At 45.9% G+C, this 16153-nt stretch overlaps 2 protein-coding genes across 2 annotated transcripts in view; both read right to left on the reverse strand.

The window, feature by feature from the left end:
- Positions 1 to 2876: 2876 nt before the first annotated feature.
- Positions 2877 to 16153, reverse strand: part of RIT1 (Ras like without CAAX 1) — a 245244-nt gene continuing 231967 nt past the window's right edge. The window contains exons 2-6 of the mRNA XM_077764188.1: positions 10215 to 10338; positions 10013 to 10069; positions 6895 to 6968; positions 6480 to 6671; positions 2877 to 5485 (exon numbers count right to left, since the gene is read on the reverse strand). Coding sequence (XP_077620314.1) covers positions 5255 to 5485; positions 6480 to 6671; positions 6895 to 6968; positions 10013 to 10069; positions 10215 to 10320 — 660 coding nt within the window. The 5' untranslated portion in view covers positions 10321 to 10338 and the 3' untranslated portion in view covers positions 2877 to 5254. The remainder of the gene's footprint in view (positions 5486 to 6479; positions 6672 to 6894; positions 6969 to 10012; positions 10070 to 10214; positions 10339 to 16153) is intronic.
- Positions 11807 to 16153, reverse strand: part of KHDC4 (KH domain containing 4, pre-mRNA splicing factor) — a 17816-nt gene continuing 13469 nt past the window's right edge. The window contains exons 12-15 of the mRNA XM_077764161.1: positions 16083 to 16153; positions 14858 to 14970; positions 14131 to 14222; positions 11807 to 13114 (exon numbers count right to left, since the gene is read on the reverse strand). The exon at positions 16083 to 16153 is cut by the window's right edge and continues 40 nt beyond it. Coding sequence (XP_077620287.1) covers positions 12915 to 13114; positions 14131 to 14222; positions 14858 to 14970; positions 16083 to 16153 — 476 coding nt within the window. The 3' untranslated portion in view covers positions 11807 to 12914. The remainder of the gene's footprint in view (positions 13115 to 14130; positions 14223 to 14857; positions 14971 to 16082) is intronic.

Here is a 16153-nt window from a genome sequence, read left to right on the forward strand (position 1 = left end):
GCCCGGGCTCTCGGGTCCCCGAGCCCCGGGCCTCCTGACCTGGGAGCGCCTGCACGGCTGCCAGCAGAATCACCCGGGGAGGTGTCGTCTTCTAGGTTCCCGGATCCTCCCGGGAGGCCGGCAAATCAGCATCTCCAGAGGGGACGCTGAGAAAAGGAGGGACGGACAGAACAGCTCTCAGAGGTCCCTGCTCCCGAGCAGGCGGGTTGCTGGGGGCGCCCGGCCCCCACGGGGTCCCCCCGGCTCTAACCCCGAGTGCTCACCCCACTCCCGGCTCTCTAACCCTGCGCGGGAGTCGTCCGACGTGCAGGAGCCTGAACTTCTCTGTTGTTCTAAGTCACACTTCTCCTTTTTGAGGAATCTTCACGGCCTAATTCTACCTACCAATTTACTCCAGACCTTTCAACGTTTCCTTTTAATTAGTCGATGTAACACAGCCTGATGTTGCCCACGTACTGCCTTCCAGAAACATGTCAGGAGTCTTTGCTGAGGCTCGCCAGCTCTGGCCTACAGAAGCCGGCCGTGTCCCCGCTCTCACCACGGGACAGAGAAGGGAACCGTCCCCGAGGCGCTCCGCGCGGTCCACCCGCTTGTGCTGGCCGGCTGCATTTCCTGAAAAACTGACACCCAGCCTGTCCCCCAGACCATCGTCGGTCCTTTGCGCCACACCAGCAGCGAGGCAGCTGGAGGCCACAAGGACCACGGGCTTCCTTCCCGCAGACAAGAGCGGACGCAGCCCCAGCCCCCCCCGGAGGCGGCTGCGATCTCGCCCAACGGGACGGCTCGCCGCGACACACGGGTGACCAGGAAGGCAAGGGAGAACGACAAGCCTAATCTTTCAGGTTTCACCGAAGAAAACCTGCCAAAATTGAGTAAAATACAATACGGTCGCCATTTTCTTTCTTTATTCTAGTTTATGCCATACCTAATCATGTAACACAATTCTTAGCGGGGAGAAGAGAAGGACAAAATATCTCTGTGCAGCGAGAGCGTTTGGAGAGATCTGAGGACAGGGGGAGTGATCCACCTCCTTGGAGAACTCGGACCTCCAGCCACCTCCCCGGGCAGTCAGCCCCCCACGCTCCAGTCCCTGCTGAGCTGATGGATGTAGGAAGCAGAGCTCGAATACAAACTTGACTTTGAAGCAGAACGACCCGGGATCACCATAAACCCAACACTTTCCATACTGAACCGTNCCAGGCGCCCCTGAACCGTCTCTTAAAGCCAAGTTCCCGTCAGCGTTGACACGGACTCCTCAAAGGTAAGACTTCAAATTCCTGTTATTGTTCTCTCACCCTTCTCAGTTAAGTTTGGAAGTTCGGAAAAGGAGCATCACTACCAATTATTTGTCAGGCCCTTCCTAAATGTATTTATTTATATATATGTATACATATATTTGTTTAATCTTTTATTTAGTTTATATATGATTACCATATATAAATTTCTTCTATGTAAATATTTAAATACATTTTGTCTATACATATTTACACGTGTGTTGTGTGTGTGTGTATATATATGTATGTGTATATATATCTTCAGCTCAGGTCATGACCTCACAATTTAGGAAATCGAGCCCCACCCACATCTGGGCCCCTCCCCCACCCCCACACGTGGGCACACTCTCAAAATAAATAAATAAATGTAAAAATAAATGTAAAAACAAAAAAGCAATAAGGGCACCTCGGTGGCTCAGTCAGTGAAGCGTCCGACTTCGGCTCAGGTCATGATGTCACAATTCAGGTGTTCGAGCCCTGCATCGGGCCCCACACTGACTGCATGGAGCCTGCTTGGGATTCTCGCTCTTTCCCTCTCTGTCTCAGAGGCCCCTCCCCCACTTGCACTTTCTCTCTCAAAATAAATAAATAACTTTAAAAAAATAAGCTATAAACACCAGGAAGCTCTGGGTCCCACCGCCGGGCCAGCCACTCATCCCCCCCCTGAGTGCTTGTCACAGTCCCAGTTTGAAGCACTACTGCTTTAAGACTGACGTCTAGCTGTGAATGCAAATTCTATTAAAGGTCAAGAGCAAGGCTACCTTATATCCCTTCGTACCCGGCACAGTCTCACACAGGGCTTAGCGCGGGGGGGCCCCCGAACACCGTGACCCCACCACCTAACCTACTGGAGGTCGGTTTAGAAGCGCGAATACTGACCCCTCCCTGCCTCTGTCTCAACAGTGGACCCCACTGACAGGTACGGACCTGCTCGACACAACTCAGGTCCTGAGGACACAAAACCACATCCTTTAACGTCCAACCCCAGTCCCTCTACAAACCTGATGCCCACTGATAGCAGTGGAGTCGAAAGCCATGCCCTGCGCGTAAAGCAGTCATTCCTTACAGTCTCACGTTTAGTTTACACACTTGAAACAACTTGACCCCTCCGGCAGGGGGCAAGTGTGCTGTTTTCAGCGTGTTTTCCGGTCTCCCCACGGCTCCACCTCTCTGGAGACACTGGGGTCTCGGTGGGGTCACTCAGGCACCGCCCCAGTGGGGAGCTCATTGTGCACGACCAAGCAGCAAGCACCCCCAAGCGCCCCGGCCTGCTGGAGCCCGGGCAGGGGACAGTGCCCCAGGCGGGGACCAGAGTCTGGAGTCCTGTAGAGGCAGGTCCCCACTCGCTGTCACACGGAGACTCCCCTCCCTCCAGCCCCTCAGCCTGCACATGCCTGAGGTCACCTGTCTGAAGTAAGGGGACTTCCACAGCACACGCCCCGGGACGTGGCGTGGTGTTCTGCACGTGGGTGCACTCACATTTTTTGGAATCTGTATTTTCCAGAACATAAAATCTCCTGGTATTAAATCTTCTTAAAATGACCTTGTGCAAGAATTCCAAGCATTTGACCCACACACAGGTAAGGAAAGGAGGAGCCCGACGAGTGTTTAAAAGTTCTGTATTGTGTCACATAAACTGTCTTCACACACAAGCACGTACGTGAGAGGCTGCTCCCTTCCTCCCCCGTAACCCCCAGACATCACAGCAGACCGATTCTTCTAATATTTGATAAAGTTAAAATGTATCCCTTCTAGACACTAGTTTCTAAATCTTATGACTTCACCTGGCGGCACAGACAGTTCCGGCGCTTTGAGGCTTGTCCCTGAATGTTTCTCTCTTCAAAGTTCTAGGCAGTAACTGATTGTAATGCCCTCAAAGTGGATAAACCTGACTCTTCAGAGCTTATAAATTACACACTCTTAGGTCACTAAGAATTGAGCTGTTACCTACACATAATACACCCCCTTAAACTATTTAGCACCATAAACAGAATTCTCAATACTAACTAATGGGCTGATCAATCCAATGATCAAAGATATGACAGTGACAGTCTTAAAAACACAAATGTGTTACTTTTCTCATACACAATCCAAATTCCCTCCTGTCTCACCGATCTTTGTTTCTGGCAATGTTCTCTGCTGCCTTGAATGTCCTGAATAATTATACAGCTGTCAAGTTCTTGTCTGACGCTAATTACAATTCCCTAGGTCATTAGTAATGAGAAGCTAAGGCATTACATGTAAAAGGCCGAGCTGATTTACATGTGGTGAAATACTGGTACAAGAGAATTGCACTACATTGCGTCTCTACCTTCATGCTTTGCTAAAGTGCTATGGTTCCTGTAAGATTTCCGTCCTGCATAGATAGATTCAAGTTCTGGGTCTCTCACTTTTGGATGGCTTGAGTACCACAAAGCATAATTTATCTGGTTTCAAAAGGGACCACTACTAAGCTAAGAAAAGTTGTAACCATCACCTTTCTTTAAACCTAGAACATAAACCCCACTGGGTAGGAGGAAACACACCCACCCTGTCCTCCCGCCTGTAATTAAAGGGAAAGCAGGTCAGTTGAGGTGTGCGCTTTTAAGAGGGGCCCCATAGTCCCGGTAAGAGATTAGAATGCTTCAATGACATGTAAGGTCCGATATACGCTGCATTATTCTTAACACTTTCGCACTTAATCTCTACACATAGAAAGTCCAGGTACCAAAACAATCCTGATTCTAAAAAAGAGAACTCACCACCAATATTTAAAGCTGTTCCTTCTCAAGACCGTCTCCCAGCTATGCACAAATCTCAAGGTGGTATTCTCTTAGGCTAAGTTTTGTCAAGGCTCAGACAACCCTGAGGTGAACTCAACAAGGTCCCTGTAAAGAAATCTTCAATGAGAAGCCCAGCACACGGGAATTTTCTAAAGCTTCACAACTGGCTCGTTAGTACAAGACGCACAGGCTTTCCCAGAGCGTGGAGTCTGGGGACTGTGCTGGGGAGGCACACGCAAGTGGACTCTAACCCCTGATGGCTCTGCCGTACGGAAGTCACGGAAGTCACGGGGAGTCTGACGACGGACCTATAGCACACGTGGCCAGGCCCCGCTCTCCTCGGGAGCACAGGGAAGCACTTGACACATGGGTGTCAGCATCTCTGGAGAAAAAATACATCCTGAATGAGAACTTAGTAATCCAGTAATGGTTCCCAAAGCACGCACCTTTGACAGAAAACGAAGGCTAAACCCTGAAAGGAAGAACAAAATAGCTTCGTAGAAGAAACCTTCATACATTGCACTTGCTTCTGTTTGTCTTCACCCATCTCGGTGCGTCTGGGTAAGATGTGCGCGTCTCAGGAAAGCCAGGCCCACACTGAGAACGCAGCTGGGATGCTACCTGTCCCTAGTGACCTACCCGGCCGCCCCCACAGCCTGGCTTCCCTGATCTCATCAGTCCCTAATCTCCAACAGGAGGCAGTTCCACAGCTACTCTCTGAGCTGTACCACTGGTCTCCCTACCAGGTTCTCGCTCTGTGTCCAGGAAGCACAGGAGAACAGAAGAAAGTGAGGCCTTCCCAGAGAAGGTCCCAGGAAACCCAAGTAGAAAAGAACACGGAGTAGTGCATAGCAGAAAGTCCCTCTCGTGGGCTTAGTCAAACACGCGTGATACATATATTCCCCCAGGGTATAAACAATCAACACTAATGAACTAATATCAGGAACAGAACCCGAAGCATCGGTAGATCAAATTCTAATGTGACAATTTAAAAGTAGACAGTGCCCCACTGGGTTAATAAGTCAGAATGAACTAAAAGACAGTATTCTACACACCACATCACTGGAAACTCCCACTAGGCACACCCCCTTCATCGGTTATGTTTACAGTAACGGTCATTAACAGGAGAAAGAGCGAGCGCCGTGCTCACTAACGCGGGTTACTGGACTGCTCTGAGTACGCCCTGCAGTTCACAGATGAACACCTCACAGCTTCCCTTCAAGTTACAGAGTCTTTCTTCTTCCGGAACGGGGATTTTAGCCTCTTCCATACACTGGTTTTGGGTTTAGACTTCTTCTCCATGGCCAGCACTGCCTCCTTTTCTTTCCTACGTATTTCCCGTACGAGGGCATGGAATACATCATCGATGTAGTAGCGGTAGGCAGCAGAGGTCTCAAAAAAGGGACAGCTGAATTCTCGGGCCAAAGCCAATCCTTCTTCCTTGGTGACCTTTAAAAACATAAACATGAGAAAATGTAAACACGAAAAAACGTATAGTGGTAACCATATAAAACAATTACAGCTGCCCCAAAATGTGAAAAGTGAAGGGGCTATCTAACAGAAAGAGAGCTCCTCAACACTGGAGGTATTCAAGAAGAAATCAGTAGGGAAAGCTGAATTCGAGGATTCCCTCTGCCTTCAAATTGTGTGATTCTATTTCTAATCTACTTTAAAGAGAACTTCTTAGAACAGGGAGTAATTACAGATCCTGAGTATGTAATTTTAATTTCCTTAAACTTTCATAAATCCAAAATCGAGATATTCAATTAGGGATAGACCATAATTTCTCCTAGGTCTGAACATTCAGACTTTTTCTCTTTGCTACCATAAATAGCCTGGCAATGAACATTTTATATATGTATATTCCTGGAAAGATTTTTCAAACAGGCATTAACAGAGAAGCATTATGAACGTCTGTACTATCCAACTACTATCCAAAAAGTCTGTCCCCCTCCACCGCTCCCATCAGTAGTCACCGTGTGCCTTGTGACCCCAAACAGCAACGCTTTAAACATGCTTGGTAACTTGATGACCAGCACCACTTGCTCTAAAATCCTTCCCGATTCTTATCCGCCCCTTCCAGAGTTCATTACCCTCACCGTCAGGAAGTCGATCTTGGAATCTAACCTACATTTGTCCTGTTGCAACATCAATACATAGATTATTCATTTTCTAAGGTTTTAGGAAATGAACATTCCATGATCCTTCATTTAATGTGAGTTGTATGTCATTGGATTACCATCCTATGGATTTTATCCTGTAAACAGATTCCTAATTCAGATTTTCTCCAAAGTAACTGCAAATTAATAGACATAGAGAAATTTCCAAAGTTAAGGAGAAGCTAATTTTAGATTTTTATCTTAAGGCAAAGAAACCTATAAACAGTGAAACAACAATGACCAAGCTCCCAAGACCGCAGATCCCATTTCCGCTCGCTCCTCACCTGTCTTAGCTGCTTCAGGTCAGACTTGTTTCCCACCAGAACCACAGGGGTATCATCAGTGCGTCGAACTCGGTAAATAAGCTGCTTAAATTCCCGAACTTCATGGAAGCTTCGACGATCCGTGATGGAGTAACAGATGATGAACCCTTCTCCCGCCCTCATATACTGATCCCGCATGGCCGTGAACTCTGCCTGGGGGGGGGGGACAGGGTCACGACTGCATCGGTGCAACCTAGCACTACGCTGTATTAGCTATTACTTCAGAGTCAAAAAAACACACATCAATTACCTGCTATCCTGAGTCAGAGGGCATGAAAAATCAACAGAGAGGAACTGGTGATCTTCTCTGAGTAAGCCTTCCTCCCCTTTACCAGAGTGAACACCCCCTTATACCTAGTGTTCTGAGATTTAATACCTGTCCAGCCGTATCCAAAATGTCCAGGTTGGCAGGCTCGTCATCAATACGGATCCGGATTTTATAAGCATCTTCTACAGGAGGGAAGAAAGTGGTACTATAAACCCATAAATACAGAAATATGTGACCGAATTTTAATTTTTTCCTTTCCAAGTAATCTCTAAGCCCAACATGGGGCTTGAACTAAAACTAATGAACCAGAGATCAAGAGTCAAAGGCTCTACCAATTGAGCCACCCCAGAGCCCTGCAACCTTATTTTAAAATTCATCTTATGGAGGGCGCCTGGGTGGCTCAGTCAGGGAAGCATCTGACTTTGGCTCAGGTCATGATCTCACGATTGGTGAGTTCGAGCCCAGAACAGGGTCACTGCCGTCAGCACAGAGGATCCTCTGTCTCGTTCTCTGCCCCTCCCCCGCTTGCATGCGTGCACATGTGCGTGTTCTCTCTGTCTCTCTCTCAAAAATAAACATTTCAAAATTTGCCTTATGGAGAATTAGATTACACCCACGTTCTCTACATGCCCGGATTTTCTCGGGAAACATGCTAAATCTATTAAGATATGCGAATTGGGTCTTCAGCTGGGGCGTTTGTTTTCACCTCGGCAATGACGTAAGCTTGTTCACTGCTCAAGTTTCTAAGGTTTCACCTATGATCCTAAGCAAAAAAAAAAAAGGACACTGTCTTTTTTAAAAAATATTACACTCGGAAAGTAACCTTACCAATTTTTAAATTAATATTAGATGCAAGGCATTATCCTAAGTAACCTAGATACTGAACTCATTCAAGAGTAGCAATAATCCAATAGTGACAGATATGCCAATAATCCATAGCAGGCACCGTTATCTCTATTTTGTAGGTAAAGAAAGTGAAATTCTAAAACAGTAAAAGTCTTCCCCATATTACACAGCTACATTTGACTAAATACTATGGTTTCTCTTCCTGTTAAATCCAAACAAAAAAGAAAAACCAAAATTTCCTTTTTTCTAGGTAATCCATATTGTCATAATTTCTCCTCTATGAAACTAATTTCTCATTGCATGTTATTATAGTAACCTTGGAAAATACAATTGAAAAAAGAAAAACACCCACTCAATATTTCTATCATTCAAATAACTGTTGCTTACACCCCACTGTATTTCAACATTTTTTCTCAAACCCCTGCCTCTGACTCTTCCTCAAAGATAAAGAGCCCACTACACCCCTGTTTCTCAAACATCAGGTCATGATCCATTAGGATTAAAGAGTCGTGAATGAATTTAATGGGATGGGATCAGCATTAAAATAAATAAGCAAAAATCTAAAGGAAAAAGCACGAAGAACATACCACACGCAGTGACATAAATAGTTCCCTGATCTTAATCACATGTATATACGTACATACGTACACGTACACACAGGCAAAGACACTCATATGTGTACTGGGTACAGTGTAAGGCTTTTCTTCTTAGAGTCAACAGCCAAAGTTGAAACAAAACCCAATATATAAACTCAAAGAGAGCACAGGTCAAATCTTTTTGCTCCCCACTATACCCTCTGGGCCTACTACAGTGCTTGGCATATAACGAGAACTCAAGAGACATTAAGTATCTGCTGTTGAATCATACAATGCTGTCAGGAGAGCAGTGGACTGGGGAAAAAAATTGACTGAAAAAATTAACTCTTTTGGGGCACCTTGGTGGCTCCGTAGGTGAAGTGTCCAACTTTGGCTCAGGTCATGAGCTCACCATTCATGGGTCTGAGCCCCGAGTAGGGCTCTGGAGCCTGCTTCAGACTCTGTGTCTCCCTCTTTCTGCCCCTCCCTCACTCGCACTTTGTCTCTCTCTAAAATAAATAAATGTTAAAAAAAGAAAAAAAGAAAAGATAAAGTACCAGGGCACCTGGGTGGCTCAGTCGGTTAAGCGGCGGACTCCTGATTTCAGCTTAGGTCACGATTTCAGAGTTTGTGAGTTTGAGCCCCAAGTCGGGCTCCGCCCTCACAGTGCGGAGCTTGCTTGGGACTCTCTCCTTGTCTCTGACTCTCTCCCACTTGCTATCTCTCAAAATAAATAAAAATAAGCTTAAAAAAAAAAACAAGGCTGTTTATGTTTTTCTCAAGCTGTAGAAGCATTTACTGTATAAAATGACTACATCCAAAGCTGGCTCAGCACAGAGCACTACTGGCTTTGTGGAGGACAGGCAGGGCCTGGCCCAGGGGCAATCCTCCCTAGAGACCCAGGGTCACCACACAGTCACATTCTGAACACACTAGAGCACGGCGGACCTTCTGTGCCCTCCCCTGTCCCCTCCCCAACCATTTTTATTTTGTCCTGGGATGTAACTAACCCCTTAAAATCAAACCTGCTTCCTTATGGTTCAGGAATGACAGTAGTGTTCTCGGTCCTTGTAGAGAATGACAACTTTTTTAAAAAAGGCAAAACAAAATTACTTTTTACTCCCACGACGTGTTGCCAACAGCAGAGTGTTAATATTAACCTCAGGAGGTAATCAACTTGAGGGATGAGGAAGTAAATGAAGGGCTTCCAGTGGAAGGAGTCCAGTGTGCAAGGCTGAGCTGTAAGAGTTCAGCACTGGCTCGACTTGTTTTTCTGCTTCCTTTTGTGGAAGTTCAAATCAGCTGACTCATAGTTACGGAGCCAGAGACCCTTAGAGAAGTGACAGCAAAGGCAGCTGTTAGGTGGCCTTTAAACTTTTCCTTTCACCTGACAATGCAGTCTAGTGAAGAAAAGTGTCCCCAAAATGGCTTACACACATAATACAGAGTGAAGTGAGGGAAAAAGAAATACTCATTTGCTCCCAACTGCTGTGAAACTCTTGTTACAAAATCTTAGAGTAAAAGGCTCAAAAGATAACTAGTTAAAAAACTGTTTCAAGGGGCGCCTGGGTGGCTCAGTCGGTTAAGCACCTGACTTCGGCTCAGGTCATGACCTCACGGCTGGTGGGTTCGAGCCCCGTGTCGGGCCCTGTGCTGACAGCTCAGAGCCTGGAGCCTGCTTCAGATTCTGTGTCTCCCTCTCTCTCAGAAATAAATTAAAAAACATTAAAAAAAAACTTTCAAAAACGGAGGCTAAGATGCCTCTATAGAGTTTATCTGGAAACTTCAGTGATAAGGTGACTTACCAATGGTGGGGTCGTGATCTTCTGGAAATCGGTGGCTGATGAACTGCATGGTCATGGCTTCAAAACAAGAAAGGAAAGTTACAATCCAGAGAAGTGGCCCACGGGAAGCACCGCAAGTGTCAACACCGCAGACCTGGTTTGGGTGGAGAAGAGCACTTTTCACCCCCCACTTCTGGTGAAGTGGAAGCCCAAGGGCACCTACCGCTTTTCCCCACGCCGCCGGCGCCCAGCATCACCAGCTTGTACTCCCGGGACAGGCCTGCCGGGCTGCCGCAGCCGCTGCCGGAGGGGCGCGGGCCCGGGTCCATGGCCCCTCGGGACGCGCACCTGGAGAGCAAGAAGGACGCGCTGGACCNGCCCCGCCCCGCCTCTCGGAGAGCCCACTCGCCGGTGTGCGCACGCGCGCCGGAAAAGGAGGCGGGCTTGGTAAAGGACGGAGGGGTGTCCCTGGCGACCAACTTACCACGGCCGTGTGCCGTTTGTGATAAAAAGCGAATTTGGCCAAACGTACAGAGGCAACGAAATGGGCACCCACCAGGTCCTCCCAGAAAATAGTGCGAGGTCAGGATTCCGGCCTAACCGCAGAAAAAGCAAATTTCCCCAAAGCACAGCTACAGTGACTGCAGGGGTCTGCAAGACCAGAGGCTCGTTCACAACATTCAGCTTAGGCTGAACACAGTTCCGTGTTTACACGCACGTACCTTAAAGACATCTCGGTTTTTATTTTTTAAAGATTCCTTTTGAGAAAGTGCAAGCAGAAGAAGACAAAATCCCAAGCAGGCTGCACACTCAGCGCAGATCCCCACCTGTGGCTGGATCCCAGGATCCCAAGATCATGACCTGAACACAAGTCAGGCACTCAACTAACTGGGGCTACCCAGGATCCCCAAAGAAAGACATTTTAAAACTAGTTTTGCTTTATTTTTTTAAAATATTTGTTTTGAGAGATAGAGTGTGAGCAAGGGAGGGCAGAGAGAGGGAGACAGAATCCAAAGCAGTCTCCAGGCTGAGCAGGCTGTCAGCCCAGAGCCCGTTGCGGGGCTCGAACCCACAAACCCGTGAGATCATGACCTGAACCGAAGTCGGCTGCTTAACCGACTGAACCATCCAGGTGCCCCTAGGTTTTTTAAGATAAATGTACTACAACCCCCCCCCAGTAGTAAATTAAGAGATTTTAAAGAAAAATTTAAGACATCATATGGCCCTTAAATTTTTTTTTTATTTGTAGGCTCTGCGCTCTCAGACAAGCCCAATGTGGGGCTGGAACCCATGAGCCAGATCATGACCTGTGCCTATTAACTAAGCGAGCCACCCAGACGCCCTCACACGGCCTTTATATACAGCAATAAGTGAAGTTATTATCACGATCTTCACCTCCGTGTCAGGTAGTGTGCACAGGTGCAGAAGGAACTTGGCAAATTTTGTTTAAATTTCTACCCACCCTTTTTTTAAGGATACTTTCTCAAGCATGGTTTGTGAATGTCTATTTCCTTTTTTAAAAAATTTTTAAATGTTTTAAGTCTATTTCCTTTAAAAATCTATTTCACTATCTAACCATGTTCCATAAAGGAGGGCTAAAGTAGGAGAATGGAGGGAGTCCACCATAATTACCCTCGGTGTTTTCATCCAGACTTTGAAGGCTTTACTCTGTTAAATCATCAATTTTTGGAACTCTATAGAAACTTCTGGGCATGTGTATTATTTTTCTGGTGGGTTATAATTTTGTTATGCTATCAGTAAAAGTTGACACATTTAGCGTGTGGATGGGTTGTAGAAGAGAACAAACCACAAACAGAATATTTATACATTTATTTATAATGAAATTATGGTCTAAATATTTACAACATATAGGAAACCAGAGAATATGTTTATACAAAGCCAGCCTGCAAAGTATTCAAATGTGCAAAAATGACAGTTCAGTATCTCAAACTACTCCTGGTTCAGCAGACTAGCTCCTTCTTTCACACATCAATAGTTGATACAAAAAAGTTCTTTTGGCAAAACCTGTAATGCCAAGAAAAAGGACAAGTTGCAACTTCAGTCCTTAAGTCCGCCATCCATCCTACGGAGCCGTCAAATCTCTCTACTTTAGCTGCAACCGGTTCTGAGAGACAGACCACTGTGTTTCATTTCTGTGAGGAATTCTGACCAGCTTTTGATCAAGCAGTTTTCTGTGACCCAGCTGAAGACATGGAGCTTAGAAGGGCAAGAAAACTAGCAATGGCTTTCTGAGGCGAGTGCCTGAAGGTGCCAGCTTTGGATCATCCCGATAAAAAGACACACGGAAGATAAAAAACAAAAAACAAAAAAACCTTCATCTTCCTACTCAGGACCCAGCTATATCCAACAGTTTTAGATTAGTAAAACTGAAGATTCCAAAAACAGAAAAGAATGCAAAAACGAAACAGGGATGCACTGTTCTGAGATTTAAAGGTGCTGAAAGGAAAGGATGGTCTTAAAATCACTTCCCCACTAATAAATAGTAAGGCTTTGTTTGTACCCAGTTGTTATCAAAATTGACCAAATAGTAGTAAAATACAAATAAAACTTTCTCTTCGTCAGAAGAGGGGCCACTGGTGTGGAAAAGGCTGGACCAAGTCAAATGTGGATGGGAATGACCCTGTTGGGATGCTCTGTTGAACAAGCACGTTTCACCAACTGTTAAAAAGCTTCTGAGACACACTTGTGGATTCTAAGGAAATTTTAACAGATGCTACGCCACTGCAGAAACGGGGATGTTGTAACAAGGACGAAACACCTTTGAGGAAGGACACGCTGCATCCCTAACTTCTGCAAAGGTCCAAGATGGTTCCCAGTACAGGCCCCAGAGTCTTATTAAATCAAACGCATGCATTATTGCTAAAGAGAGTCACCGAGGGTCAAATCTCTGCTCCGCTGCTTCCTACGGGGCCATCCAGAACGGCATCTGTTGTTTCGCTCGTGGCTGTGACGAAGGGTACTGATAGCCCAAACTCCAGCCCTGTGGGAAGCTACCTGCATTTTTATGGCCCCCGTGTTCCTCCTCTTCATCAGATGAATCTGCAGCGTAAGCCACCAACCCAAATCCCTTCTCTGTAGTTTTCAGCTTCTTGACTGGATAATCTAGAATAGAGAAAACAACCCCAGCCCCATTCCCCACCAAGACAAAAAAAAAAAAAAAAAAAAAAAAGATAATACCATAAATTCGTTAATAAAAAAAAGATGTTAATTGTAATTGGTTAGTTGGACACCATTTTGAGGTCACAGGGTCAATGGTCACCCAAAAACGTTGAAGATCACACGAAAAACAGCACCAGCATCAGCAAATGTGAGTCCACCAGAACCATGTAAGAAAACAGAGAAAGAAAAAAGAAACAAAAAAAAAAAAAAGAAAAAAAAAGAAAAAAGAAAAAAAGGAAAGTTAGCAAGTGAGTCTCTGGAAGCTGATATTTCACCTTTTAAAGAGTTCAAAAAAAAGGAGTTAAGAAAAGAAAAAAAAAAATATTTTCTTTTGGTCACTTTTATTACCACTACAGGCAGAGAACACGAGTGGCCCACATTCCTCTACACATCTTGAGTTCTGGGATACTAAGAGGCAGTATTTTTTTTAATAGCCACAGGCTGACCATTCACAATAAGAGTTACGCGGGGAGATGTAGCTCAGCTCCCAATACAAAGAAACATCGATCTTTTTAAAAAGTAGGCTCTGTGCCCAAATGGGGCTCGAACTCAGGACCCCAGGGTCAAGAGTCACAGGCTCCACTAGCTGAGCCAGGCAAGTGCCCTGAAATGCCCGTCCTCAAGTCTGCATCAGACTACCTCCAGGTATTCGGACAACAAAGGCAACAAAATTTTGAAATGACCTACCAATCATCAGTATTTCCTAGGGCTTTCATGATGCTATGCATAAAATGTTAAGTTGACTAACTCTTTTCTAGACCCACGTCGGTTGAAAATTAAGCCCATGTAACTATTGTGTTGTCCATATAAATAAAAGCAAGTATTCTCATTAGCCTGTAGATTTTAGAAGTTGGATTAAACACCTGAGTGAGTGCCATCTGAATGAACATCAGGTCAGAAAACTAAGAGCTTAGGACCAGTCTTAGCCGCCCGCGCGTCCCCAGCTACACCTCACTCACCGTGGCCCCCTGCTCCGGCCCCAGACCCATTCCTGTCATCCGACTCTGCTTTCATTCCAGTCACTGGAAAGGCTGGTGGAGGCATCAACTGCCTGTTAGGAGAAAAAAATGTGACGGCCTTTCAGACAGATTCAATCCACCATAACCTGTCCGGCGGACACAAAGCAAGTAACCCTGCATTTCTATCCCTTCCGCCTGACCCCACCCTTCAAGCTGTTATCAAGTTGTCAGATTTTAAGGCGCGTCCACACAGCCAGGCTGGACCGGGCCAAAACAGGAATGCGCTGCTGGGAGAAGTCAGGCTCATCTATTGAAGGCTCAAAGGGTCGTGAGGAGAGTTCAAGCCCTGGAGAGCAAGGCCAGACCTCCACTCAAATACCTCGGTCCACCACGTTCTAGGATTCCAAGTAGCAAACATGGCTTGTATCACACTTCTGTCCCTGCCTACACTTAGGAAAACGACCAAGACACAGACAGTGAAGGTAAAGGAAGAAGCCTGAATGAGCAAGAACTGAATTATTCAAAGCTGAGTACAAAGGCCCTGGAGACTGGGAGGCGCATCGTATTCTCCATTAGCGTATCCGTTACAAAGAACAGAAGCTTATTTGAGCCAATGGATCTTGTTACAGTCTAGAACACGAAAGCCCACAGCAACCATCAAGCTCACTAGTGGTGCACACAAATGACATCTTTATACAGTCACGTAATTCCGCTCCAAATGACTTACCTGTCCCTCTCTCGCTCTTTGCCTGAGGAACTTGCCGGCTTCGATCCTGCACCTTCAATGTCATTCTGACTGGAGAAGCCTGTACCTAAATTAGTCATATGAATGGGTCCATGCTATGAGCAGAAAAATACAGTGGCATTAGCAAATCTACAACTGCTGTACGGACTTTAGCTCCTTAATGTAACTGTCAAGTGCCTCGTCTTTCTGGTCAACTGCAGTAATCTGCACTACATAACTCTCTGGGGGCGAGGGGGCACCGCCAAAGCAGAGATTACTCTTCTCGACGGAGGCCCTGCTCGGGGACGTCATGATTGATTATGCTACCTGCATCTGTTTTCAACTCTCCATCTAGAACTATAAAACTGTGTGTTTCAAAGAAGGCTTCAAGGACTCTGGCAAAATATGAAGGTGCTTCTCCTGATGAAACAAAACTGCACCAAAACTACACATTTTAATAATATTTTTTAAAACTCTGTACTCAAGGGGCACCTGGGTGGCTCAGTCAGTTAAGCGTCCGACTTCAGCTCAGGTCATGATCTGACAGTTCGTGGGATCAAGCCCCGCATCGGCATCTTGTGCTGACAGCTCAGAGCCTGGAGCCTGCTTTGGATTCTGTGTCTCCCTCTCTCTCTGCCCTTCCCCTGCTCATGCTCTTGTCTCTCTCTCAAAGTAGACAAAAATTAAGAAGTTAAAAAAAAAAAAAAAAACCCCGACTGTAACTGCGTGCACAGAATCACTACATTTTTGGCCACCTTTTTCTGCAGGTGGTGGGGGACTGGAGGAAACAAATCACTCTTTTTTTTATGGAGAAAAAGAAGAGTAAATTGAGAGCCAAGGTTTAAATTCAAACCACATATTGGGAGATAGAACGATGCCTTTCGGTGAGATGTGAAGGGAAGCGAGAACATCCGAGCCTTTCAAGAGTGCTGTGTGTGTAAGAGGAAGTGCAGAATTCGACACACCTCATTCCAGCTGCAGGCACTGGAGACCCCTACCTCTCTCTACGTGGAGCTCTGTATTTTTTATCACACTGACCCCAAAGACAAACCCGCCCCAAAGGGATTCACTCTTGCTTTAAGTTAATCCCCCAACGAAAAACCCTAATCCAAATCAATTCCAGAAAACAGAAATCCTCGTGCTGGGAGTACACAGATGTGAATTTCTCTTTTTTTAAAGGGAAAATACAGTAGAGTAAGATGAGGAAAGCAAAAATATTTTATTTAACCTGGTATCCAAGAAGTCCAGACTCCCGTTCATCCGGTAGCTCCTCTGTGAACCTCCTCTCCTCTGCCTGGG

This window comes from Crocuta crocuta, unplaced genomic scaffold (genome assembly GCF_008692635.1).
Source record: "Crocuta crocuta isolate KB4526 unplaced genomic scaffold, BGI_CrCroc_1.0 scaffold528, whole genome shotgun sequence".
Classification (NCBI taxonomy): Eukaryota; Metazoa; Chordata; class Mammalia; order Carnivora; family Hyaenidae; genus Crocuta; species Crocuta crocuta.